Genomic DNA, 26,536 nt, shown 5'->3' with positions numbered 1-26,536 from the left:
TGTGTTTGATATCAAAGCTACTGCTCTTCCCGTGTCTCCTTCCTGAGTCGGTGACTCCCACTGCATAGCTACACAGAAGTTTCCTCTACAATTTCCATAATCTTTTAATTCATTAATATTTACGCATTTTACTTTTTTTTACACTTACTATACGACAACTTTTTTCATGTTCTTCAAATCAATATTTTGAAAATATATGTTATGAGTCATTATGTTTATATTTTTTTACAAATACAACAATGACTTGTTTTCATAGATTTGGACCTACTATATTTGAACTTTTTAATATGTATTGACTTATTCAACTGTGAATCTTTTCATAAATGTGAACACACTGTTACGTTTTATGACTTTTTGTGACATACTTTACAATGACATTTGATTGTGACCATTTTTGTTACACAATATTTAATGATATTTCAAATAAGAATATTTGAAGCACACTCAATTCAATGGAATGAGCAGCAAATGCTAAATCAATCAATTCAATGATCCAGATGACACAAAGGAAAAGCACCACGCACACAAACATCAGAAAATGTACTTCTGCTCAAAGCCACTGTTCGGGGGAGAGTGAACCGGGTTGTAATTATAAATCAGCGCACTCCTCTCTTCCTCCTCGGATTCAAATGTGTGAAAGTTCTTTCTTGCTGTAAGTAGAGACAACACAATCAGAGTACAGAATCAAGATGATGTAATTAAAAAAACAAAACATAATGTTCATACCTTCATTGACAAAGAATTGAGCCATGTAGAATGTGTTCATCACTGCTGATGGAGCATGGGAAATACAAGGCCTCCTCCATTCAAATGCATTCTTCTCCGGGTGCCACTGTGTCCCATAGATCGGGTAATCGTATGCTGCCGAGAGGTAAGGGAATAGAGAAAGTATTAAATACAAAAGTTCCCTTTTGCAGTAAACGTGCACCAATACAGTGATGCTGCATTATTATTACCTTCCACGGTTGACACAAACTCTATTTCTCCATCCGTATTGGTAGAGAGAACTTTGTAAAAGTTTTTCAGATCCTTATTCGTGTTATGAGACTGAAAGAAACATATAGGTTAGTCACAACGTACCCAATCAAATGAAAGCCTGCTTTCTCTTTCTCTGCTTTCTATTATTTTAGAGAAGTGACTCAAAGGAGTCAAAAAGGCTCATATTTTACCAAAACACAGCAATATAGCAGTTATTTAGCTCTTGTATTGCACTCTTGTAAAAATGTATTCTCCTTATAAGTGGCGTACCAACAATGACACACTCCATTCGTGAGAGTTTTCCGTCAGTGGCTCGGACGCCAGAGCTTCCATGAGTTCAGCCGGAAAGCTTTTAAACATCCGGCTCTGCTTTGCTTCTAGAAATGGGTATAAGAAAAAGAGATATTCATATATAGATAGATATAAATATTTGTATCAAATGGTTTTCCAAAAAATAGACATACTACTGCATATAATATATCTCAAATTCATGATATTAGAGACAGGCTAAACTAGAACTGTTTTCCATATTTTTCGAAATTCATGATATTATTCCAACATAATATACTACGACATTTTGAGACGTCATGACTTTTACCATATGTTTTTGACATATTATACTTCTAACTTTGTCATGTTTTTAGAAATCCATTTATATTATTTTTACACAATTGTTTCCATATACTGTATTTTGAATTCATATATTTTCATCACAGTATAGTAGACTTTTCAAAATGTTTTCCACCATACCATTCCATGCTTTTTATGTTTACAATAGGATTTCAGTTTATTTGACATACTATACAAAAAAAAAATTATTTTGGCATTTTGTACCTTTTTTCATGAATTTGGACATACAGAAAAATATGTATTTTCACCAAATGTTTAAAGGGGTTAAACTAAAGAATGGCAGAAAAGGTTAAATGAAATAAAAAGCTGAGGCTAGACTGAATTACTGACACTGAAAGTTGAACAGCATTAATAATGTGCTGTAGTCGCCGTACCTTTAGTAAAGAGCAGGGGTAATGACACGCCACTTGTATTGGTACGTGTCAGTAGTGTCTCTCCACTCGTCAAAACAGTCAGCTGCTCATATCCGAGACAGGTCCCCCACACCGGAAAGTAGTCGCCTCTCTTGTTTGCCTGGAAAATCACAAAGTGTGTGCAGCATAATCACACATCTACGCACTTAAATGTAGGTACTAATATTTGTGTTTCTTTTTTTTACCTCAATAGCAAGTTCATAAAAGATTTTTGAAGCTCTTTGATAACCAGATGACGTAATGTTCGCAGATCCACCGGGGAGAAGGACCCTGTCGACAGAGGAGTTATGTATGGAAATATATGGGAAACATTGTTAAGGTTAATAAGCTGTGAGTCATTTAGAATTTTTTATAAAAGTGTTCATAGAGGAATAAACAGTTTAATATAAATGAATGGGGAAAAGCCCAAACAAATCAAAATGTATTATAATCATATTGCTATTACTATACCCATTAATTGAGTTGAACAGTCTTTTATACTCCTCTGCTTCCCGGTTAACCCTGTAGAAATAAAAACGGGAGGTCAAACGTTTCTCTTAAAAAATATTGGAGTTGCATAAGCTCTTGGAGGATAAACATGTACAAATAAATGTTAAATGCTTACATGATAGGGACAACCCTCGCTCCCCCCGACTCCAGGAACTTTACATAGGAGGAGGCGATGTAACCTGTCGAATTTGGAGGAAGGTAACGACTGTTTTGGGCCAGTATTCCTTTTGAGGGAAAAACACAATCATTTTTAAGCAATCGGAAACCTCCATCACAGAGTTCTAAGATGATATCTAAATCTAACATGGAAGTGGGAGTCATTTAGAAATAACTATCAATGCATTTACTTATTCTTTCACAATAATGCATGTCTGGATAGGACCTGCTTTCCCCAATCAAAATGTAACTTATCGTAATGTAACATTCCCATAAACAAGGCATTTATAACTTACCAATGATGGGTCTTTCATTTATCTTGGCTGAAGAATGAAAGAGAAGACCTGTTAGAGAAATGCAAAAGAACAAGATCAATGTTCTTAATGTAAACCATTTTTAGTTTTAGCATTAGACTGAATATGTTTCTCTGTCATTTATTTATTCCTGGTGAGAAAAGACAGTTCATATAAATTCTTTGCTGGTATTTCTTTTTGTTCATATTTGAAATAAAATAAAATTATAACTCTAACGGCCCCTACACACGGCGGCGTGCGTTGCCGCTTCAACGCTTCTGCCCATTCACTTTGAATGGGGTGACGTCACGATTCGCCGAACTGCATTGTGGGAGCAAAGCGTAGCTTTTCTCGCGGTGCTCGCTGCAAAAGTAGAGCAATGTTCTACTTTTGACGCCTCGACGGAGGCGTCAGCCAATCAAATCCTGTTTATGCAAATCTGCCAGTACAAGCGCTAGCCAATCAAACGGCGTGTATGCTGGGAGAGCCAAAAAATGGAGGAGAAAATAATCGTAGCGGTAGGGAATCACCCGGTGCTTTATGATCAGTCCCTGTTCACCTACCGGGATACAAACCGGAGGAGCCAGGCATGGAGGGAGGTGGCAGAGACAGTGGGTGAAACTGGTAGGTTTTCGCCTGTTTGGGGAGTTTACATCCAGTGTACTTCGTTTGAATGGACAGCTAGCAGGCATAGACAGTATTTAGCCAGCATGGAATGTTGCGTAAAATAGCACCATAGGCATTAATGTCATAAATGTTCATCATATAAAGTGTGACATGTAAAACCTTTTATGCAATTTACAGGAGAGATTCATGTGATTGGTTGTTGGTCGCGTTGGTCAAGTAAACTCCCCAAGCTCAAGACACGCCCACCGCCAAGCGGCAACGCACTCCGCCGTGTGTAGGGGCCGTTACGGCCCGTCCACACAGCGGCGTGCGTTGAAGCTTACAACGCTTCTGCCCATTCACTTTGAATGGAGTGACGTCACTTTTAGCCGAACTGCATTTTGGGAATCGACGTGGAGCGTTGCTGGCGTTGCTCGCTTCAAAAGTTGAGCAATGTTCAACTTTTGGCGCCTCGGCAAAAGCGTCAGCCAATGAAATCCCGTTTATGCAAATCTGCCAGTACAAGCGCTAGCCAATTAAACCGCGTGTATGCTGGGAGAGACTACGCAGGTCATTTCCTCGTATTCCAAAAAATGGAGGGAAAATTCATTATAGCGGTAGTGAATCACCCGGTGCTGTATGATCAGTCTCTGTTCATCTACCGGGATACAAACCGGAGGAACCAGGCATGGAGGGAGGTGGCAGAGACAGTGGGTGAAACTGGTAGGTTTTCGCCTGTTTGAGGATTTTATATCCAGTTTACTTCGTTTTAACATTGCTATTGTATGTCGGGGGCGGGAGATTCATGTGATTGGTTGTTGGTCGCAAAAAATCCCCACGCTTCAGACACGCTCACTGCCAAGCGTCAACGCACGCTGCTGTGTGGACGCTCAAACCTGTTAAACCTTCATTTTATGAACAGAATGATTGTCCTCGACAATGACATAAAATATATTTATTTAAAAATAGTTGCTGTTCAAAAAATGCGTCTTTACTGTAAAGGAATATTTTGGTCTTGTTAAAGTATATAGAGTTTAGTGACTTGTCCTCGGGAATCTGTTTAATATGGTTGAAGTGTATTCCTGCCTGTAATGTGATCCATAGCTTCTCAGGAAGACACAGGTCAAGAGGTCATCTGATGTCTTGTGGGGGAGAAGCTTGGCTCATGTGGGTTTACAATGCAACGAGTCTTTGTCTCGACATCTGGCATGCATTAAAGGAAAACCCGCGTGTTTTAGGGCCCTCCTCTTCTTCATGTATAGATGGGTTCTTGGCGCTTTTGGGCTTCAGAGTTTGCTGGGATCTTACATGAGAACTGTGATATGCTGTGAACTCTCCGGCCGCTCAGGCTCTCAATAAATATCAGTGTATTGACAGGCGAATCCAGTTTCACTCATTTCATGATTGGCTCAACATTGCTGCAAAGAAGTTTTTTACTTCACATTTACAACTTCAAAAACAAACATCTGTCAGTTTAACCTATGATGTAATTATGTTCTTTTTTAAATCTTTTTTTTTTTAAATGTTGGGATTATAAATAATATGATTTCTGAGTTTATGTTCATGTTTAAATTGGACATGCAAACCACAGAGGTGGAACCCACAACATAACACAATATTAGAAAATTATTATTACACTGAGCATTACAAATATAATACAGCAAAAAAATGCATCCTGATTAAAGGCAAACAAAACTCCCCCAATAGCCAGTATGTATGAAGCACATTGTTCTTACCTTTGCTCTGCTCACATCCAGCCTGATCGCTGACTAAAAGGTTGTTTATGTTGACCCCAGCAGAAACCAACTCATCATGTAACTGGCTGACGACTTCCTTATTCAACAGCCGAGTGCGAGCCAGGATCCAAGCGAAGTCGATGTGGAGTGAGCCGTAGTGATAAGTACAGGAGTACACCAGAGAATAAGACTGGTAGTCAGTGGAGAGCACCCAGTAGGGGCTGTCTGGAGCTCCTGCACACAGACATGGACAGAATTAAAGTTATGTAAGGTCCTCCTGTAAAGTGGGACAGTGATGATGCATTTTTGTAACCTGGAAGTTGGCCCCACAAGGCTCCATTGACTAAAAACGATTGCATTTTGAAATACTAAAATCTGTGCAAAACACACATCAAACTTACATGTGATGACGATTAGTAGTTTCATTTAGAAACTTGTTAGCAACCGCCATTTTAAACTTCAACAGTAAGGCATTTACTGACCTCTTTTATGTCCCAGAACAAAATGCACCTGAACTCGTTTTTTCAGGCTTCTAAACAGAAACACATTAAAAAAAACAGTCGAGGGAACCGGATCGTCAAATGCTAACTCATTTCTGGGTTTTAGTTTTGACATGCTATACTTTTAGTGTTTCCCCTGTAATTCACACGAACTGGCTCCTTTAAAAACTAAAACAAAACATATCCACAGTATATTTACCTTTGAAGAAGCTCACATCCAGAATAGCAGGTTGGGTTGAGTTTTTAACTTTGGCAACACCCTCAATTGAATTCATCTTCCCGTTAGACCTGAGGAGAGAGGGAGATAGAGAGAGTAAAAGACACGCATTACACCCATACTTGTTCCCATGCAAAAGGCAACCTTTAGCCAAAAAACAATGTTTGAAATATAGTTTTTGACTCCATCCTTACAGCAGCTCTGCGTTGAGAACTTTGACGGTCCCATCGCTCAGCAGACTGTATGTGGCTTGGTTACATGTTCCTTTTTCAAACAGAGCGGGGAGCTTCTCTATCTCATACCAGGTTCCCATGTACTAAGGAGAAGAGAACACAGATTGTTATCAGCATCCAGACTCATTAACAAACTGGTTATTCTTGCTAGTGGAAAGAAAGGAAACATAGTGAATATTAGACTAACTTTGTCTATTTGAGCACGTAGATTTTTCCTAAATTCATCAGAAGTAACAGTAATAAAACAGGATAAAATGATTTATATAACCAAAGGAAGAAGTTTAAAGGTGGGGTAGGTAAGTTTCAGAAACCCGCTCGAGATACACTTTTTGTTATATTCCATGGAATGCTCTTAACATCCCGATAGCAATGAATATCTTAATCTAATCTTAATATCGATTGGATTGCCGCCATAGACTGTATATATAAATGGACGTAGGGTCCGTGACGTCACCCATAGGATTCTGCAGAGTTGCCGTGAAGCCCTTAGTAGGCCGAGGCTGCTTCTCAGGTCGACTATTTTCATTTCCTCGCTCCTCGGTCCTCGGTCTCACCGGAAGTTGATTTGCCTGCGCCATCTTGAGTACCGTCCCATGGCTCTTATTTTTGCCGGAGGACCGAGGATCGAGGATCGAGGAGCGATCATGGAGGAGCGATAACCGTGGAACCACCAGACCATCCTCCGATGAAATCCTCAGATACTCACCCCGCCCCCTTACTGTGTATCGCTCACTGATTGGACGAGGCAGTGCATGCACTGATCTGATGCTTCTTGACATGAGAGCAATATACATGAACCTCACGGGACTCACTCCTAAGTTTATACCGTGTTTTGTTTCAATTAATGTATCATTTAGTTACAAATATGTGATCTGAACAAAAGTGGTCAAAAATCATTATTGGAAACATTTTCATGATCGCTTTTTTCGTTTTACAGTTTCATTTATTGTCATTTCCATTCAGTCAGTCATTAAGTGCTATTGAAATGTTAATGTGCTACATATCCACACAAACACACAAAGTGTGCAATCCAATGAATGTTAATCTAACTGGGTTTTGATAGATAACATATCTTTTTTTCTTCTCTCAATTATTTTATTTCTATTGTGCACTCTAATCAATATTAATCTAACTATTGTTCGTTTATACATTTTAAGAATGGCGTTTATCTTTTTTGAGAATGACTTCTTATTTTATTTCATGTATTTGGATCTACAACAGATGATACTAATGTTTATGTCAGTAAATGTGTACTAACAGAGGCGGGGGTGTTTGTGGAAATAACGGGTACAGAGCTGGCTGCTGCCAGACGAACAGCTGTGCAGCGTCATCACAAACGGACGTCACTTCACGTGACGCTCCGGAGGAAAGGACGTCCCATTGCTCTTAAAACTCATTTCCCTGCTTCTCGTGGTTTCCTTGCGTCCCTCCATGCTTCCCTGGTGGGAGGGACTAAACGCAGGGAAACGACGCAAGTGAGGGAAGCAAGGATTTCATTTAATCGACCTGAGAAGCAGCCCGAGTCGGCCACTAACGGCTCGACAGTGACGTCAGAGTTCAACTCCCGCCTGCTGAAATAAGGGCAAAGAGGCGGAGCCGAGGCGGAACCTGCTGCCACCGAGCTGGAAGTTCCAGAGCTAGCTGAAGCTACCAAGCTAAGCTAACATGCTCCCCATCTGCACACTGCCGTGGCATTTTACGTTTCTAAGGTAAGCGGACATGAAACTATTCAGCATAACTATCAATAATAATCTAAGTTATTGAGTTTTTAGCATAATACTTCAGAATCTTACAATCCCTTAACGTTTGTATGCAATTGTGCTAAATTCAACACTGGAATCAAGTAAATATTAATATGTTTGCATGACATTAGTTATTTGTATTTTGATATCACTTAACTATACGTTTAATACATTTAAGTCAAGCTAAGGTACATGTGATGGTAGCTAGTTAGTGCTCTTACGTGTGAGGCCTCCTCCAAACAGCATAATAACCAGACTGTATCATTAAAACTAAGTACCAGTTCTAGATCCTTGACTTTAGACAAACAATTCAAAAGACAACATGTATTTAAAGACCAATCTTTATTTGAATGTGCATCTTAACCTGAGATATTAGTTATACAGTAATAGTATTGACGGATTGAGACAGCCTGGTGTCCAGAGAGCTGCAGAGACTTCAGGGAGAAACCTCCGTGTGATGGACATCCCGTCTGTTGGTTTGGAGAGGACTGAGGGTCTTTCCTCAGCGAGGAGGACCAGGCCTGATGGAGGAGCCCATGCTGGGCATAGCTGATACCAACTGCACAGGCCTAGTCTGTCACTTTATTTGACTAAATGTGTTCACTTATACATTTAATAGGTTTACACCTTCTGTCCATATGTGCTTTTTATTTAAAACATGTTTGATTAACTTTTGGTTCACATTTCAATAAATTGTATTTGCACTCCTTTTGTCCATTATTCTTACTGAAAATGTTAGATTACACATTCACATCTGACTGAAGATTGGCCCCATTTATTTGAGACGTTGCAAACTCTGCGGTACAAGGCACAGGTGTTGTGATGCTCATAAAGTGAGGCAAATAGAAATAACCAGCTGATGGAGTGTAGATGTGGAAATAGCTGCATTCGATCAGCTGACTGTGTTTTCACAATAAAAGTAGTTTCTAAGTGAATGTCCTGTACTGGTCTTAAAATCTCATAACATCAGCTTTTAATGTTCCTCTTGGATGTTCTTCTTGACCCTCAGAGAAGGAGAAAATGACTGTCGTGTCTTTCAGGCATGTCCTTCCTTTCCTAACAAAAATTACAGGAAACATAAAACATATTATTGCAGAACAAGTGTGTTATTTATGAAAGCAGTGTGTTTGTGTGTTTAGGGGCTGTTGATATAATTATTTTGTAATTGTAATGTTTTTTTTTTTATTTCAACAGTGAGCTATAAAGACAATTGGATTATGAATGAACAGTATGAAGTTCATCAACATTGAAATATATGTTATTATCAAAATAATATTGAACTGTTATCAAAACGTAGTGCAACTGTAGAAGCTTGCTCTGTTGTCTCACTGAAAGAATAACTTTTACCACGTTTTTTACAGACAATATTGAGAGATAAATAGTAGCAGTTACATTACATTACATTACATTGCATTTAGCTGACGCTTTTATCCAAAGCGACTTACAATAAGTACATTCGACCAGGAAGACACAACCTTGAAGAAAACAGAATCATATAAGTACATCAGGTTTCATAGAGCCAAACATTTCAAGTGCTACTCAACTGGCTTTAGGTAAGCCAGTCCTTTATTAGTATAAAAGTGCTTCGTTAATAGTTCTAACGCTCGAAGTGGAGTCGAAAGAGATGAGTTTTCAGTTTGCGCCGGAAGATGTGCAAGCTATCTGCCGTCCTGATGTCAATGGGGAGCTCATTCCACCATCTTGGAGCCAGGATAGCAAACCCACGTGTTTTCGCCGATGGGAACTTGGGTCCCCCTCGCAGCGAGGGCGCAACGAGTCGTTTGGCTGATGCAGAGCGTAGTGCACGCGTTGGGGTGTACGGTTTAACCATGTCCTGGATGTAGGAAGGGCCAGATCCATTCGCAGCATGGTAAGCAAGTACCAGTGTCTTGAAGTGGATTCTAGCAGTTACCGGAAGCCAGTGAAGGGAGCGGAGGAGCGGAGTGGTGTGGGAGAATTTAGGAAGGTTGAAGACCAGACGAGCCGCTGCATTCTGGATGAGCTGCAGAGGTCGGATGGCACATGCAGGTAGACCAGCCAGTTCTCAGTATGTGTTAAATATCTTTGCCTTTAATACATTAAATTAGAAAGCTGACAAAGTCATATTGCTAAATATCTCAAATTTAACTTTTTGGATGGAAAAAAACCCTCAACTTAACTGATGTGTAGGTGATCTAGTATTTAGTATTGTTTAATGGAATACATATCAGTGTATTCAAGTCAATACTTCATTCATTTAAGCCAATATCTTTCTTGATTCTTTGTACAGTATGAAAAAAAGAGTCTTTGTACCTGTGCTGAAGTTCACTGCTGTGAGGAGTCCAGTTCTGTCTCTCACTCTCTGGTCCAGCCTGCCTGCATCACCTGGACACCTTAAACAAACAGATATATATGTAAAGTACCATGTGTACAAACAATATAACTTATTCTCTTCTGTTGAACATGTTGGATTGTGTATTGTCCGAGTCAGGGTCCTTTTTATTTTACTGTAACTTTGGAAGTTGTGTTACCAATGCTTACTGTTTATTTGATACCCATTTGGTAATACAATTAATAAAAACAACAAGGTTTGGGTTCGTTCTTCAGATGACTGTGACGTTAACATGTAAGCTCAATAATGAACTCCAGCTCAACCAACCATATTGTAATATCTAACTAATCATCTTGAGATATGACATTAATAATTGTAATATACACACATCTTATTGTGAGGTTGATTTCACATACACTACTTCGACGTTAGCTTGTCTACATACTTGAGCATAGCCAATTTAAATTAACCTTAGCGATGCATACAGTTCCTACGCACATAATAAAATATCTCTCTAAGTTACAAGGATGACCTTATTTTATCAATCTCAAACAGAAGCCGTTTGTTCTACAGTATTATCCCACTTAACGCTTAACACTTGTCTATTTCGTTTTAACCTTCATATATACAGTCTATGATTTTAACTTGTAGGCTACGATTAGCATCGTTAGCACCGATGTAGCTACCACTCGCTTACCCACTAAACCAAGCCTTAACATTCATTACGTAGCCGATTAAAATCATTAACACATAAATAAGTACTCGATTTTCACTTACCACAAAACCGCATGCATGCACCGTCTGTTTTAACCGCAGAGCGAGTCACAATAGTCCGATATATAAGCATGAAGAACAAACAACCACGGTCGGCTTCAAGTTGTGTTTCCTGGATGAGCTGAGCAGGCAGAGTCCCTGTAGCTTCACGGAGCAGCTAGCAGAGAGACAAGAAGCTAACAGCAGCAGGCACTTGACAGAGCCGTCACTCAATGTGACCACGCCCTAATTTATGCAAACACTTTAAGACCCAATATAAATAAAAGGGTCGCGTTAGAAAACAATTCACTCACAGATCCATAATCATGAAGGTGGAACCTAACTATATTCATAATAATATTTTTTGCATCTGTAAAGGGTTAAACCTTTAAAAAAATAAGTTAAGTTAAAAAAGTGTCAACCCCATATTTTTTATTGTTGTCTCTTTAGAAGTCATTAAACTGTATTACATTGCAACTGTGTGGCGGACTGATCACGGATCACGGGCGATACCACTCGGGAGGATCTAGAACCCTGCAAGGGCAGAAACCTGCAGATTAAATCCTGCAGTTGAGCTACAAACAAGCTAACATTTCTGCCTCGTGTGTTTTTCATATACAGGTGGATTCTAAGTCCTTCAAATGACACCATAGTATCCCAGTATAAGGGGTATAAGTGTTATGAGTGTGTTGTGATTGAGTGTGATATGTCTAATCGTTGTTTTAGGCAGTTATGTATAGTTATGTGCAATGTGACGCTAGCGGAGCTAACGCTAAGGTTACACAGTACTATGTAGACACGTGTTGCTTGGTGTATGATGTAAATGACAGAGGTACATTGTGTTTATGCATATAGGTTGTATATGTTTCTTTGAAGTGTGTGTATTGTATTGGAATTTGAGTGTGAGGATAACAGTGAGTTCTGAGTGTGACGATTTTATTGTACATTTCTGTTGTATTTTTACCATGATGTCATCGTTGTTATGTGGATGCTGTTGCCTTATTGATCTCTGGTGTTGTTGCCTCATGGAAATGAGCATGGATAAATGTTTTTGTTGTGGATTGTTTCCAAATGAGCAGATTAAATCCTGCAGTTGAGCTACAAACAAGCTAACATTTCTGCCTCGTGTGTTTTTCATATACAGAGGTAGAGTCTGCTGCTGGCCCAGGTACCCCTAGGCCTGAGGCCAGTAGCACATCCATGGGTAGAAAGTAAAACATGTTTTTTTCTGCTGTAAAGTTGGGCATTTTAACATGGGGGTGTATGGAAATTGCTCCTTTCTGCAGCCAGTCCCTATCGGCCAATATATGAACTGCAGTGTGTGGCACTTCCGTATTGGCGTCCCGGCTCTTCCCCAGAGTTTGCCGCTTGATTGCCGCCCTGTCTGTCAGTGTTCCATCTCGTGCATGCACAAATGTATCATGCCCTCATTGGGCGTGCCGTCATTGGGCGTGCATTGCAGAATTGCAGCAGTAGGCTACTTCAATGACTCGCCAGCACAGGGTCGGCTTCATGGGGGGTCATTCGCGGGCCATGCCCCCCCAAATGAGTCACTGTACCCCCCCAACGCAGGGTTGGCAAGCCTTGCCACTTTGCCGTTTTTTTCTTTTTTTAATCATATAAGTGAAAACGTTTCAACTAAAGGTTTTTTGTGTGAAATACATCAGAAATAAAGAATACAAATATAAAACACAGCCTGAGGTGTGCTCACTGCTGCTCTCTGATTGGTGTGTTGCTTGACCAATGACCCCCGACCTTTTTTTTGTTATCATTAAGTGGCTGTGTGTTTAGATGAAAGCCCAGTGGCGATCTGTCCATCAGTTATACTGATTATACAGTAAAGCCATCGAAAATAATATGATATACAGTCAGTGGCGTTTTTATATGTACAAAAGTGGTGGGGCACAAAAAACTTAGATGTCTATATATAAGCTTCTGCAGTGAGGTTCATGGCTGGTGAGGCTCTGACTCTTCAGGTTTACAAATATTATATTTTGACCTAAATCAAAATATAATATTATTTTCAAAAGCTTTTTTTGTCTGATGCTTCAATTAATTTTAAACAGACAGTTCAACAAAAGGATACCCAAAAAATGTAATTGTATCATTTAAATATTGAATTGTTCTCTCTTAGTAAGATCCCATTTTCATGGCGGTGGTAAAATTGCAGTCTTACCTTGACATGAAGATGAAGTCCATTTGCCTATCCTTCTGGACAAAAATCTCTATTACTTTTTTGTAAAAGTCCTCCTTATGTTCTTGTAGTTTCAAAAGTCTATCATAAATCTGATCTAATCAATAGATTTATGATTCGAAAATTATAAAAGTAGGGTAAACATGTGGATATTATCCGGCTGAACAAAACGTGCATTTATCTAACAGGTTTGTTTCCCACAGATCTTATTTGGAGCTATTTTCTAAAATCCTATGGAGAAATATCATTGCTTTTTTGTGGAGGGAAGCCATGCGCAGTTTATTTCCGGGTTGTAGGACGCCTCACTGCAGCTCTCTCTCCTCCTCTTCACACACCACACTTTTCGCGGCACACGTACTTACAGCCAATCAGCTCTGAATTATGTGAGATGACGTATGGTGGGGATGGCAGCACTATGCCCCTATGGTCATTATTTTTTTGCCACACACATTAAATAGGACAATACTCTGAGCATGCGCAGTGTAGTTTTTACAGTCACCATTGACTTAAACAGGGAGAGGGAGGGGCAGGATCGGGTTTTGTCCCACATGGCTCTAAACAGCTCAATAGGCACACACTGTAGACACTAATTAGAAGAACACAGACTAAAACAGCAATGTACAGACGAATCAGATGATTAAACATGATCTTAAAATATATTTTATATATTTTTTAATTTATTTTTTGCATTTTTTTGTAATCATTACTTTTAATACTTTCTGCTGACACTAGGTGGGGCTGTGCCCCACCTGCCCCTAATGACCAGTCGCCACTGTATACAGTACAGTACAAGTACATGGGTCTCTGTGTTTCATTCAAGCTCGGCTCTGTGTGGCACGAGCGCATTTTGTGAGTGTGCGAGTGGTAACGTGGAATGTTGTTAGCATCTGGTTAGCTAGCTATGCTAACGGATATAAAGGGCTGTTTCTACACCAAGGTGGAGGAGAGTCCTCTCCTGTCAGACTGAGAGGATCTTATAACGTCAGCTCAGTGAGGTAAGGACTCTCTCAGTGTTTAGATAGTTCACTTTAGTGTAGGTTAAGTTATCTCAGTGGGTCTCAAACGGTTTGGTCACCATTTATGTAAGTATTTTCGAGGAATACCTTTATATGATCATTATAGTTGTTAAAGAGAGAATAGATGAAAAACGGGTATGAAATACTATTGGACAGTAACACAAGAATACAGTTTAAAAGGGGAATGATTAGTAAAATATCCATAAAGAAAAAGTAAATCTGTGTACAGTTCTGTTTCATATGGATGCTGAGAGGTGTAGGCTATCCATAGATCTCTTCATTTTGCTCTCAAAGTGCACCAGATTTATGCATTTAACTTCAATATTTTAAAAATAATCTTCCCGGGGGAGCATGCCCCCAGACCCTCCTAGAGGTTAGGTCCACTCCCACCTAAAACATGTTCACATGGATAGGATACTAAATACATTTGCACACTTTTATATGGTGGCCTATGTCCATATCAAATCAAATCAAGTTTTATTTATATAGCAAATTTTTCAACGATTTTTGGTCGAGCCAAAGTGCTGTACATATAATAAAAAATAACCTACATTAAAGACACTTTACAACAAATACAACAGCACAGTTTGTGCAGAATATCAGTATGAGAAAACGACACCCTCTGTCCTTATATGTTTCTGTTTTGGTGGTCGTGCCACAACCGTGCATGTATGCACAAGTCATAGGTGCGCTATACAATAGCACTACACCCCTGCAATGTGTGTGAAAGACAATAGACTTTACAGCATGTTTTTTAAAATTGAAGTTGCGTTGGTGTTTGTGTGTTGGTTGTTGACGGCAGTGTGTGCCCCCCCTTGGTAAATTATTTCCCCCCCCTTCGATTTGTTCTAGAGCCGACCCTGCGCCAGCAACAGGCGGCCACTTTCACCAGTCTGCTGACGTCATGTGCGCGTTCATGTGTGTTGGAGGAGGTGCTCTGTAAGGAAGTCTGAAGGAAGGGGCGGATTCTTTTCGGCTGTGTATTTTCAAATTTTAGCGCACCCGAGCCGGTTTCTGAAACTTACCTACCCCACCTCCAACACACATGAACGCGCACATGACGTCAGCAGACTGGTGAAAGTGGCCGCCTGTTGCTGGCGAGTCATTGAAGTAGCCTACTTTAAAGGTGGGGTAGGTGGGGTAGGTAAGTTTCAGAAACCGGCTCGGGTGCACTAAAATTTGAAAATACACAGCCGAAAAGAATCCGCCCCTTCCTTCAGACTTCCTTACAGAGTACCTCCTCCAACACACATGAACGTGCACATGACGTCTGCAGACTGGTGAAAGTGGCCGCCTGGCGAGTCATTGAAGTACTGCTGCAATGCACGCCCAATGAGGGCACGAGATACATTTGTGCGTGCACGAGATGGAAGGCTGACAGACAGGGCGGCAATCCAATCCGTTTAGCCGGCCCGGCTAAACGGATTGGTTGTACTTTTTACAGTACTACGGCTTCCACAGATGATATTTTTTTATGGATTTTTTGTCAAAGCACTTAAGATATTCATTGCTATCGGGATTGTTGTGGAAATATTGTCCAAGGCCCATAACTTTGACCCAGTGTATCAGTTCAAACTGTCCTGACTGAGCACAGGCACCTGTAACCTTGGCTGCTGTGCTCTCAGTGTTTTGTCTCCCTGTTCCTGCCTGTTGGCGTCAGCTGATAGAGGTGTTATGATTCTATCTTGTTATGCAGCATGTTGATGATGCTCTCTGAACTAGCTAAATACATGGGTCTGGGGTAGAGTTCTTCAGAATTGACGTGGCAACTCTACCGTGAAGTCAGAACCTCTGACTCTTGGACTTGTGATGTGAATCCTCCGGCCGTTAACTCCAAATAAACCATCATGTGTTTGACATCAAAGCTACTGCTCCTACCGTGTCTCCTTCCTGAGTCGGTGACTCCCAGTGCATAGCTACACAGAAGTTTCCTCTACAAATTGGCGTTGTCGGCAGGATGCCAACAGATCTTCAGATTCTGGTAAGTGTGATTTTCAAATCTACTTTGGACATTGCCTTATCAGAATCTGTGATTGACGGTATCCTAAAATTACCTGTGAAACTGATCGGCTGCGTTTCCTTTTGGTTAATGAACATTTGGGGATGATAAACCCAGGGGATCAGTGTCTGGGGACTCAGTCCTGGCTGACTTCCTCTGTGTATGCTGCTCGGGACGGAAGTGCCATACAAGCATGCACAGCTCATGTTTAAAGAGACCTTAAAGAAAGGGCATCAGTGAAGTGGAGCTTCTGTGTGAATTGAAAGCAATGTAAAAGATTTGTATTGGACAAATCGCCGGATTTTGAGGGTCTTAGCGGCCAAACATAGCAGTTGAAAATAAGCAGCCAGAGATATTTACTGCTATCACCTCTCTGTAAAAACACGGCTCCAGCTGCAGCCTTGTGTGTGTGTGTAAAAGAAACCTCACCGTGTGTGTGTGGGGCTGGAGCAGTGCAGGCTGAGAGGGAGAAAGTCACAGCTTATTGCCTATAGGTTTTAACTCACGGCACCGCCATCCTTCAAACGGGACGGTCTAAAAGCACTCGTTGTTTAGGGCCGCTTTTCTCATGGTTAGACGGGCCAGCGCGAAGTGCGTGCATCACCCGATGCGCTACGGCTCTCTGGAGCAGGTGGCGGTCAGGAGTGCATACATAAAATTATAGGCTAATTGATCAGAGGTGTGTAGTGGCAAGCAAGCATAGGCAAGCTGTGTTTCACCTTGAGGTGAACTCGATAGCAAGTGTATATAGGCTGGTCGTACGGACTACAGTCAACTGAGCTGTTGTTTGGATAGAAAGGGCAGGGAAAAAGTCTGTGGGCTCCGATCGGGGGGGCACAGCGCCACTAGGAACAAATAGCCTAGTGGTTGTCGCAAGAGGATAAGCTAGTTATCGTTCTTGGACGGCTTTCAGGCACCGATAAATCACTTGTATACAAGGGTGAGGCGTGAGAAGATGCCCCACTAATTCCCCACCCCCTCTAAGATCTCTAAAATCCGGACTAAATTGAGCTGGATGAGCTTTGCTGTCGCGCTGGTGTTTATTACGAGTTCATGTTTTGTTTGTCTGATTGTTTGTATGGGGGGTCTATATTGGTTTGTCCCGCCGTCTTGTGTATGTTTTGTAACAATAATGAATCAGTCCATAGACAGGGTAAAATGAACTAAACTTTAGTTATCTCACCAAAAGTAAATGACCTGAGAAAAATAAAAAGTGTTTTTATGTCCTGCCTCTGAGTGCAGGGGAAAATGTAAACAAGAAGCACACTGTTCAGGGTGAGCGCTAGGTGTAAGAAGAAAATACGATTATATTGCTTTAAGAATCCATTCTTAAATGGTATTGCTGGTATGTTAAGATATCTTTGTGATCTTGTATAAACCCTATGCCCGTCCTGCGCCCTGAGACCCTCAGAGACTTGCCTGAGGAGATCAGGGTTGCAAAATCTGGTTTTAGGTCAATGTTGTATTATTTGTTTCATTTATTCTTAAATCTATGTATTGTATAGTAATAATGAATAAAAACGTAATGTATTGAACACATTCCGAAACAAAGCAGAACAAGACTCAGACATAATGGTGATTGTTGTTGAAACCTTTTGCGCTGTTGCAGCAAAATGGAAACTGTGTTAATTGTTCTGTTCCAACTGGCCACTGGAATCAGGTAATTAATATAAGTTGAAGTTCAATTACAGTTTTAAAAATAGTTTAACATTCTTTATTAAACTGCTTCAAATTATTTCTCGTATCAACCAATTGGTCTTCATAGACATTACTAAAATTAAAATAGTTGTTAAACTACTGACAAGTTTTCTGAAACCGAGCTTATGAACAACAGAGTAAAGGTTGCTGGTTAAGCCAGGATCAATATATTTGTTGAAGTTTTTATTGTGTGCATAAATGTTTTAAACCTTGGGAAATCTCTTTAAAATAAGTAATTACAGTTAAAAAATAGATGTTGTTTTCTAAGGGCCTCTCTTTCACAGGCACTTTGAATCATAACACTTCCAAGTCCTACAGAGATCAGTATCACTTTGTGTTGCAAGCCAAATCCAGGGGTTCTACTCGAGCCCAATTTTAAATACCATAAAGAAAAGTATTGAACCCAGCTCGAGCTAAATGTCAAATGTATTTAATTAATGTGCAAGTGTTTTGATTTATTTAAAATGTTCCAGTCTAGCTTCCTTCGAGTTTAGTATAAACAACAGATTGGTTCTCATAACATTCTCACTGCTGTGCTGTCCCAAATGTTTTAAACCTTGGGCAGACAAGCACACACACACACACACACACTTTGGATGAGTAATCACTTTATCCAAATTGTAAATTGTTGCCTTCTTTAAAGTTATTAGTAATTCAAGATTAATTATTAAATTAAATGTGGTACATAACATATAATAAACAAAATAACTTTGATTTGATCATTTTGTTCACAACATTAGACCTTGTCCTCTAATCTCTACTAGAATAAGATAAGTGTGCATGTTTGGGTGTGGAACACTCCTGTGATGTACCTAATCTTGTTATCCTTTTCATTACAGAGCTGGGAAAATGGTGTATTGCTTAGATTCGGATCCGTGCAAAGTCCAATTATGACTGACTTTAGTTCTAATGTTAATTTGATTTCAACCCATAAGGAATTATTTAGATTAACTCAACATTTCACATGATGGATTAGTGCTCCACATTTTTCCCACTAATTTGTTGTGCAATTAGGCCAATGGTAAAGAGAGACATTGATGACCTTGTGTCCCTTTTGTTGGTACGTGGTTCCATTTTGTCTATGGCCTTGGACAGCTTCACTAAGAGTCACCCAGTTCTACCCTGCTACAGTCTGGCTGAGTGCAGTCACAGAGATGCTATGGCTGCTCTACATGAAATGACATTAATGGTCTGGTCTGAGAATGGACACAATTACCTGCTTCCAGAGACAATGCCGCTCCTCAGACTGAACAATACTGTCTCACGTGGGCCACTCCCCCCACCAAGCCATGAACTGAAAGCTTGACATCTGCTTTGAACACCTGGAAGCCTCCCGGTCACACCAGCACCAACCCTTGGGTCAGTCAGATGGGACTAACGGCTTAACTTAGGGCATTTGGTTCAGAAATATGACTCTCGTTACCGCAGAGTGGGTTGTTTTTTTAAGGCTATTCATACTGCTATGCAGAGGATGCCTGTAGGTTGGCAAGCTGTTAAAAGCCCCTACTATTTTTAAAATAGGCCTAATGTCAAGAGCCTCTTAGTTCTACAAGTATTCACATTATATGGACAATGTTTCCACCTGGTAAAACTAGAGGCTGCACGGAACTCAGGCTACAATACGACCATTCTGTTCTGCTCTAACGATTCAATTGATAGATTCTACATCAAAACAATTAGCTTTTATTGTTTCCAATGATAACGTCATTTTAAGAGAAGGAATGCAAACCTGTTTTCAAATGTAAGGTTTTGAATGTGTTTGACATTTCTCAGTAATAACACCCTCAGACACCCACTATCATTCATGCTATGCCTTCAGTAGTGACTCAGATGTTAAGGGGGTTGAAGCTTTTCCTCCCAAATCAGATATGCTTTGTTTTTTTAACAAAGGTATACAGTTCCTGCATAATATATGTTTCTCACAATTGTTTGTTTTTTTGTAAGCTGCACACAGGTGATACTGAGTCTTCTCGATTAATAGATTACACCATGCTTAAATAGACTCCTAAGTTATTATTTCATATGAGACATATGTAAGAAAGGGGAGGGAAGAGTCAATTATATTGAGCAATTGATTTTATATTGGAACATTTATTTCTCAAACCTGTTTTATGGAAGAGGAAAATATTTCTGATAAACTAATATGTTATCAAACGGTAAATGGTGAATTAATATAACATTTAGAATCATTGAGAAGGGGTGATATCTGCAGGGACTAGCTCACCTTTAACTTAAAATAACATTTCTCTACTTTGGACTGATGAGTTTATGATTCTTGCATGTTAAATGACTAACACAAACCTTACATTTATGCATGTGCATGTCTCAGGAAGGCTCCCAAATAATTCTGAGGGGCCTATCCTATTTTTGTATTTAAATGATAATGTGCTAATCCATTACCTTGAGTTGTCTGCACTCAGGAAAACATCCCTATCAAGTGTTAACCCAATAACTAGGACAGCTCTGAAGGCCAAGGGTCAGAGAGAGAGCTACGTGGGTCCACGCCAGCCACTGCAAGGTCCTAGTCACCAACAAAAGTAGATGACAACAAGTGATGTGTCCTAATCACCAACAAAAGTAGATGACAACAAGTGATGTGTCCTAATCACCAACTTGCACCACACTTGCACTACATACACCAAAACACACTACACACAAGGTGTCACAGGCAAGTGCCAGCTGAGCGGTTCCATATGCTCTCTGGTTCCTCGTTTGTGTCACCGGTGTGTGGAGTCTGACTGTCTGTGTCACAAAATCGACCGAAGGAATACACACACACACACCCCATGGAGAATTCCCACCTCATGATGACGGCTCGCCTGGGAAAACGACAACGCAACCGTGAGCAATACAACTGGCCTGGCCCAGTGATGTGGGGTTTAGCTCGCCACAAGATTACGTTTGGTTGTGCGGCGACAAGCTCTATCAAGTTCTGGCTCCCCTCTGGATAGGTACATGCACTCTAGTGGATTTGAATCCAGCAATCAGGCTTAACAACACTACTCTTTAATGTATTATCCATGCACAGAAAGACCTACAATGATGTTTCAAGTACTGGATTAATTTCAGTTTTGGCCCAAAACAAATATTTATAATATTTCATATAACAATTATGTAGCATATTTGATCCTCAAATTAGAGAAGTATAATTTAAAGAAATTGATATTCTCAACATTAGATAAACACAGAAGAATCCTTTCCAAGTACCATAAGTAGCTCAGGTAAGTATGGCTAATAGGAATAATTGATAGACTTAATTTGGTACAGATCAGTGGTAGCATTCACAAAATGTAATAATTCAAGGTTTAAAAATGTTTAATCCTTCCTTTCCAGGTTTTTACAAAACTCTTTGAATATTTGCCTAACTTTTCCTTTTCAGATTTTGAACAATGTACTTGACTAAAATGAATGTATTGATTTCACTAAGTGCCTTACTCTTGACTAAAGCGTATTTAAGTAAACGTAAAAGTAATCCTAAAATTGAGGACACTGCACTTTTGCAGATTACAGATTGATCAAATCACCATTGTGAATTCTATACTCTGACTGTGAATTTTTAGCTGGATCTCTTACGATCCTGAGTTTTAAAATGCTTTTGACTAGTGATTGCCTTGAAGTAAATCTTTAAAGCGGCAAGCTGGTTTTGATTTTATAGTTTGATGAATGAAATTAACTAATGGTAAATGATAAAAGATATTAGTTTAAAAACAAATATTTAGCCATTGTGCACCTGTGTTTTATGTGTGTTCATTATTATGCTTTTGACAAAAGATGATCAAACCACTGATGAGAGATGATTTTTCCTATTATGATTGGCTGTATCAATCATTGTGATTGAATGTTTCAATCTTAATGTGATTGTTATTGATGTAATTGATGTTGTGTAAGTCCACACTCAAATCTGAAGATTCCCATTGATTTAAGTATTGAACTAAATATTATTAGACTAAGGGTTTTAGATTATCAAAATTGATAAAAAGAAAGAAACTTTAGATTATCAAAATTGATAAAAAGGAAGAAACTGTTGTGGAAATATTTTCCAAGGCCCATAACTTTGACCCAGTGTATCAGTTCAAACTGTCCTGACTGAGCACAGGCACCTGTAACCTTGGCTGCTGTGCTCTCAGTGTTTTGTCTCCCTGTTCCTGTTGGCGTCAGCTGATAGAGGTGTTATCATTCTATCTTGTTATGCAGCATGTTGATGATAATCTCTGAACTAGCTAAATACATGGGTATGCCTTCAGTAGTGACTCAGATGTTAAGGGGAAGAAGCTTTTCCTCCCAAATCAGATATGCTTTGTTTTTCAACAAAGGTATACAGTTCCTGCATAATATATGTTTCTCACAATTGTTTTTTTGTAAGCTGCACACAGGTGATACTGAGTCTTCTCGATTAATAGATTACACCATGCTTAAATAGACTCCTAAGTTATTATTTCATATGAGACATATGTAAGAAAGGGGAGGGAAGAGTCAATTATATTGAGCAATTCATTTTATATTGGAACATTTATTTCTCAAACCTGTTTTATGGAAGAGGAAAATATTTCTGATAAACTAATATGTTATCAAACGGTAAATGGTGAATTAATATAACATTTAGAATCATTGAGAAGGGGTGATATCTGCAGGGACTAGCTCACCTTTAACTTAAAATAACATTTCTCTGCTTTGGACTGATGAGTTTATGATTCTTGCATGTTAAATGACTAACACAAAACTTACATTTATGCATGTGCATGTCTCAGGAAGGCTCCCAAATAATTCTGAGGGGCCTATCCTATTTTTGTATTTAAATGATAATGTGCTAATCCATTACCTTGAGTTGTCTGCACTCAGGAAAACATCCCTATCAAGTGTTAACCCAATAACTAGGACAGCTCTGAAGGCCAAGGGTCAGAGAGAGAGCTACGTGGGTCCACGCCAGCCACTGCAAGGTCCTAGTCACCAACAAAAGTGGATGACAACAAGTGATGTGTCCTAATCACCAACAGAAGTAGATGACAACAAGTGATGTGTCCTAATCACCAACTTGCACCACACTTGCACTACATACACCAAAACACACTACACACAAGGTGTCACAGGCAAGTGCCAGCTGAGCGGTTCCATATGCTCTCTGGTTCCTCGTTTGTGTTACCGGTGTGCGGAGTCTGACTGTCCGTGTCACAAAATCGACCGAAGGAATACACACACACACCCCATGGAGCATTCCCACCTCGTGATGACGGCTCGCCTGGGAAAACGACAACGCAACCGTGAGCAATACAACTGGCCTGGCCCAGTGATGTGGGGTTTAGCTCGCCACAAGATTACGTTTGGTTGTGCGGCGACAAGCTCTATCAAGTTCTGGCTCCCCTCTGGATAGGTACATGCACTCTAGTGGATTTGAATCCAGCAATCAGGCTTAACAACACTACTCTTTAATGTATTATCCATGCACAGAAAGACCTACAATGATGTTTCAAGTACTGGATTAATTTCAGTTTTGGCCCAAAACAAATATTTATAATATTTCATATAACAATTATGTAGCATATTTGATCCTCAAATTAGAGAAGTATAATTTAAAGAAATTGATATTCTCAACATTAGATAAACACAGAAGAATCCTTTCCAAGTACCATAAGTAGCTCAGGTAAGTATGGCTAATAGGAATACTTGATAGACTTAATTTGGTACAGATCAGTGGTAGCATTTACAAATGTAATAATTCAAGGTTTAAAAATGTTTAATCCTTCCTTTCCAGGTTTTTACAAACGTCTTTGAATATTTGCCTAACTTTTCCTTTTCAGATTTTGAACAATGTACTTGACTAAAATGAATGTATTGATTTCACTAAGTGCCTTACTCTTGACTAAAGCGTATTTAAGTAAACGTAAAAGTAATCCTAAAATTGAGGACACTGCACTTTTGCAGATTACAGATTGATCAAATCACCAGTGTGAATTCTATACTCTGACTGTGAATTTGTAGCTGGATCTCTTACGATCCTGAGTTTTAAAATGCTTTTGACTAGTGATTGCCTTGAAGTAAATCTTTAAAGCGGCAAGCTGGTTTTGATTTTATAGTTTGATGAATGAAATTAACTAATGGTAAATGATAAAATATATTAGTTTAAAAACAAATATTTAGCCACCTGTGTTTTATGTGTGTTCATTATTATGCTTTTGACAAAAGATGATCAAACCACTGATGAGAGATGATTTTTCCTATTATGATTGGCTGTATCAATCATTGTGATTGAATGTTTCAATCTTAATGTGATTGTTATTGATGTAATTGATGTTGTGTAAGTCCACACTCAAATCTGAAGATTCCCATTGATTTAAGTATTGAACTAAATATTATTAGACTAAGGGTTTTAGATTATCAAAATTGATAAAAAGAAAGAAACTTTAGATTATCAAAATTGATAAAAAGGAAGAAACTGTTGTGGAAATATTTTCCAAGGCCCATAACTTTGACCCAGTGTATCAGTTCAAACTGTCCTGACTGAGCACAGGCACCTGTAACCTTGGCTGCTGTGCTCTCAGTGTTTTGTCTCCCTGTTCCTGCCTGTTGGCGTCAGCTGATAGAGGTGTTATCATTCTATCTTGTTATGCAGCATGTTGATGATGCTCTCTGAACTAGCTAAATACATGGGTCTGGGGTAGAGTTCTTCAGAATTGACGTGGCAACTCTACCGTGAAGTCAGAACCTCTGACTCTTGGACTTGTGATGTGAATCCTCCGGCCGTTAACTCCAAATAAACCATCATGTGTTTGACATCAAAGCTACTGCTCTTCCCGTGTCTCCTTCCTGAGTCGGTGACTCCCACTGCATAGCTACACAGAAGTTTCCTCTACATATAACATAATACATATAACAAAACAACATGTACAGTGGTGTATTAGTATTAGTATTATATAATATGTATTGTATAATACAGGATTGAACAGTTTTAAGGGTTTGGCTGCTGATGGTGAAGTAAGTCCTAATGCCTGATATTATATTAAATAATCCCTCCTTTGCACATTTACAGATAACATTTCACATTCTCATATCAACTAAATGAAACAAGAATTTTTAACTGAGCTTTATCCAATGTTCACATTACTAACCCAGAAATAAATGCAAATGAGCACATATTTAGAAAATGCATGCATATTATACGCATCTTAAAACATCACATTTCGGCATACTTGTAATACAAAAACCACTTTCTAAGTATACAACTGGGCAAGTTTCATGGTAATATCAAACATTTAAAAATGTACTCCAAGGCAGCTGTAGTGAATCCCATTATTGACTCAATAGGACACTAAAACTACCTATGATATAATACTAATAATAATAATAATACTGTAAATACTCTGCACAAATGGACCAGTTTAAACACGTCAATAAAAGCAGACATTTACATCATTTTACTTTACCTTGGCAACGTTGAAGTCCTGTTGAACCGGAGGACGGGGACACTTTCCGAAGTGCAGCGACTGGCCCTCGGCTGCAGCAGCCAGGAGGAGCACAAACAGCATCTTCACAGCCAAATAACATGACATGGTTAAACTTGGTCAACTATTTGGTTATAAACCAAACAAAAGAAAACAATAAAGGTTACAGTACCTGGAATGCCTTCATGTCAACCTGAAGAAATCACCTTCCACTGCTGCTGTATCTACACAAACCTACTTTTGGAGTTTTTTTATTCCATGCGAGACCTTTGGAAGGAAAACTTGTTTGAAGAGCATCACAGTTTTGTTTACACAACCTTTAACCTTTGGTGCAAAACTAAGCTCACCGGCAGCTACTGAGCCTTTACCATATTCATTGGAACAAACAGAAATCTAAAAGAACAACGTTTTTGGCCTCAGCCTCCGATCTTTGTCCAATTGCTTAGGGGACAAGGATCCTGGGCTATGTGTTGATTAGATAGATACTATGGGCATAAATATGTCTCATAATTATTTGTGTGAACATAAAAATAATTTGTGTGTAAATATGTGATTTGTAAATGTAAAACACCATCCACAAATGTGTTTAAAAGATTTGCAAACTCACAAATAAATGTGCAAGTGTAAAACGGATCTGCAAATACGCTAAATATTTTCACAAATAAAAAAAAGATCTGTGAATATCTCTAACATTTGCAACTTTCGATCAGGCATTTGTGAATCCATTTTGTATTTGTCGACCAAAAATGCGCTTGCGGATCTCAAATCTCTGCTCGCGGATCTCACATTTCTGCTTGTGGATCGTCTTTTTACACACACGGAATTTTGAGACATGTCTCCCTCCGCAGCCGGTTGGCGTAGTTTTGGCACAATTCCGTTGTACGGACCGACGTTAACAGCAGCCCTGTCTGTGCACACGGAGACCGACTCTGTCTTCCGGTGATCTAACCGTCTTCTGGAAAAACTTCACAAGTAGCCTACGTCGGTACGCAAATGCGCTTTGTGACACAAGTGACGGTACGCATTTCAGATTGTTGCCGGGCAATCGTACTGCGTACCAGTTATGTGCACCCCTGCATATACAGTAGAAAGGACATGATGAATATTATAACATTTAATGTAGCCTTACTCTGAAG

General features: G+C 39.4%; 1 protein-coding gene across 3 annotated transcripts; it reads right to left on the bottom strand.

The window, feature by feature from the left end:
* Positions 1-276: 276 nt before the first annotated feature.
* Positions 277-25,967, bottom strand: LOC117539769 (gamma-glutamyl hydrolase-like). 3 transcript variants are annotated; one of them, XM_034206067.1, is made up of 14 exons: positions 25,573-25,967; positions 25,383-25,484; positions 6,213-6,334; positions 6,001-6,089; positions 5,302-5,535; positions 2,963-2,989; positions 2,626-2,734; positions 2,472-2,522; positions 2,207-2,291; positions 1,983-2,121; positions 1,249-1,355; positions 957-1,047; positions 727-861; positions 277-650 (listed from the first exon to the last, which is right to left on the bottom strand). In XM_034206067.1, exons 1-14 carry the CDS (start codon positions 25,585-25,587, stop codon positions 532-534), a joined length of 1,425 nt encoding a protein of 474 aa, XP_034061958.1. In that variant the 5' UTR covers positions 25,588-25,967; the 3' UTR covers positions 277-531. The 3 variants fall into 3 exon arrangements, with proteins under 3 accessions (XP_034061958.1, XP_034061957.1, XP_034061959.1); XM_034206066.1 differs by having other exon boundaries at positions 2,963-3,010; positions 25,573-25,964; XM_034206068.1 differs by lacking the exon at positions 5,302-5,535.
* Between the last annotated feature and the right edge of the window lie 569 nt (positions 25,968-26,536).

The sequence above is a fragment of the Gymnodraco acuticeps genome, unplaced genomic scaffold (assembly GCF_902827175.1).
Source record: "Gymnodraco acuticeps unplaced genomic scaffold, fGymAcu1.1, whole genome shotgun sequence".
Lineage (NCBI taxonomy): Eukaryota > Metazoa > Chordata > Actinopteri > Perciformes > Bathydraconidae > Gymnodraco > Gymnodraco acuticeps.
This window is presented reverse-complemented; position numbering and strand designations above follow the sequence as displayed.

Excerpts from the sequence above, each read along its gene's own strand:
- LOC117539769 (XM_034206066.1), bottom strand. Across the intron at positions 6,335-25,382 it reads AGGACTTCAACGTTGCCAAG|TACATGGGAACCTGGTATGA; the intron begins GTAAAGTAAAAT and ends TCTTCTCCTTAG. Across the intron at positions 2,735-2,962 it reads AAATGAAAGACCCATCATTG|GAATACTGGCCCAAAACAGT; the intron begins GTAAGTTATAAA and ends TTCCCTCAAAAG.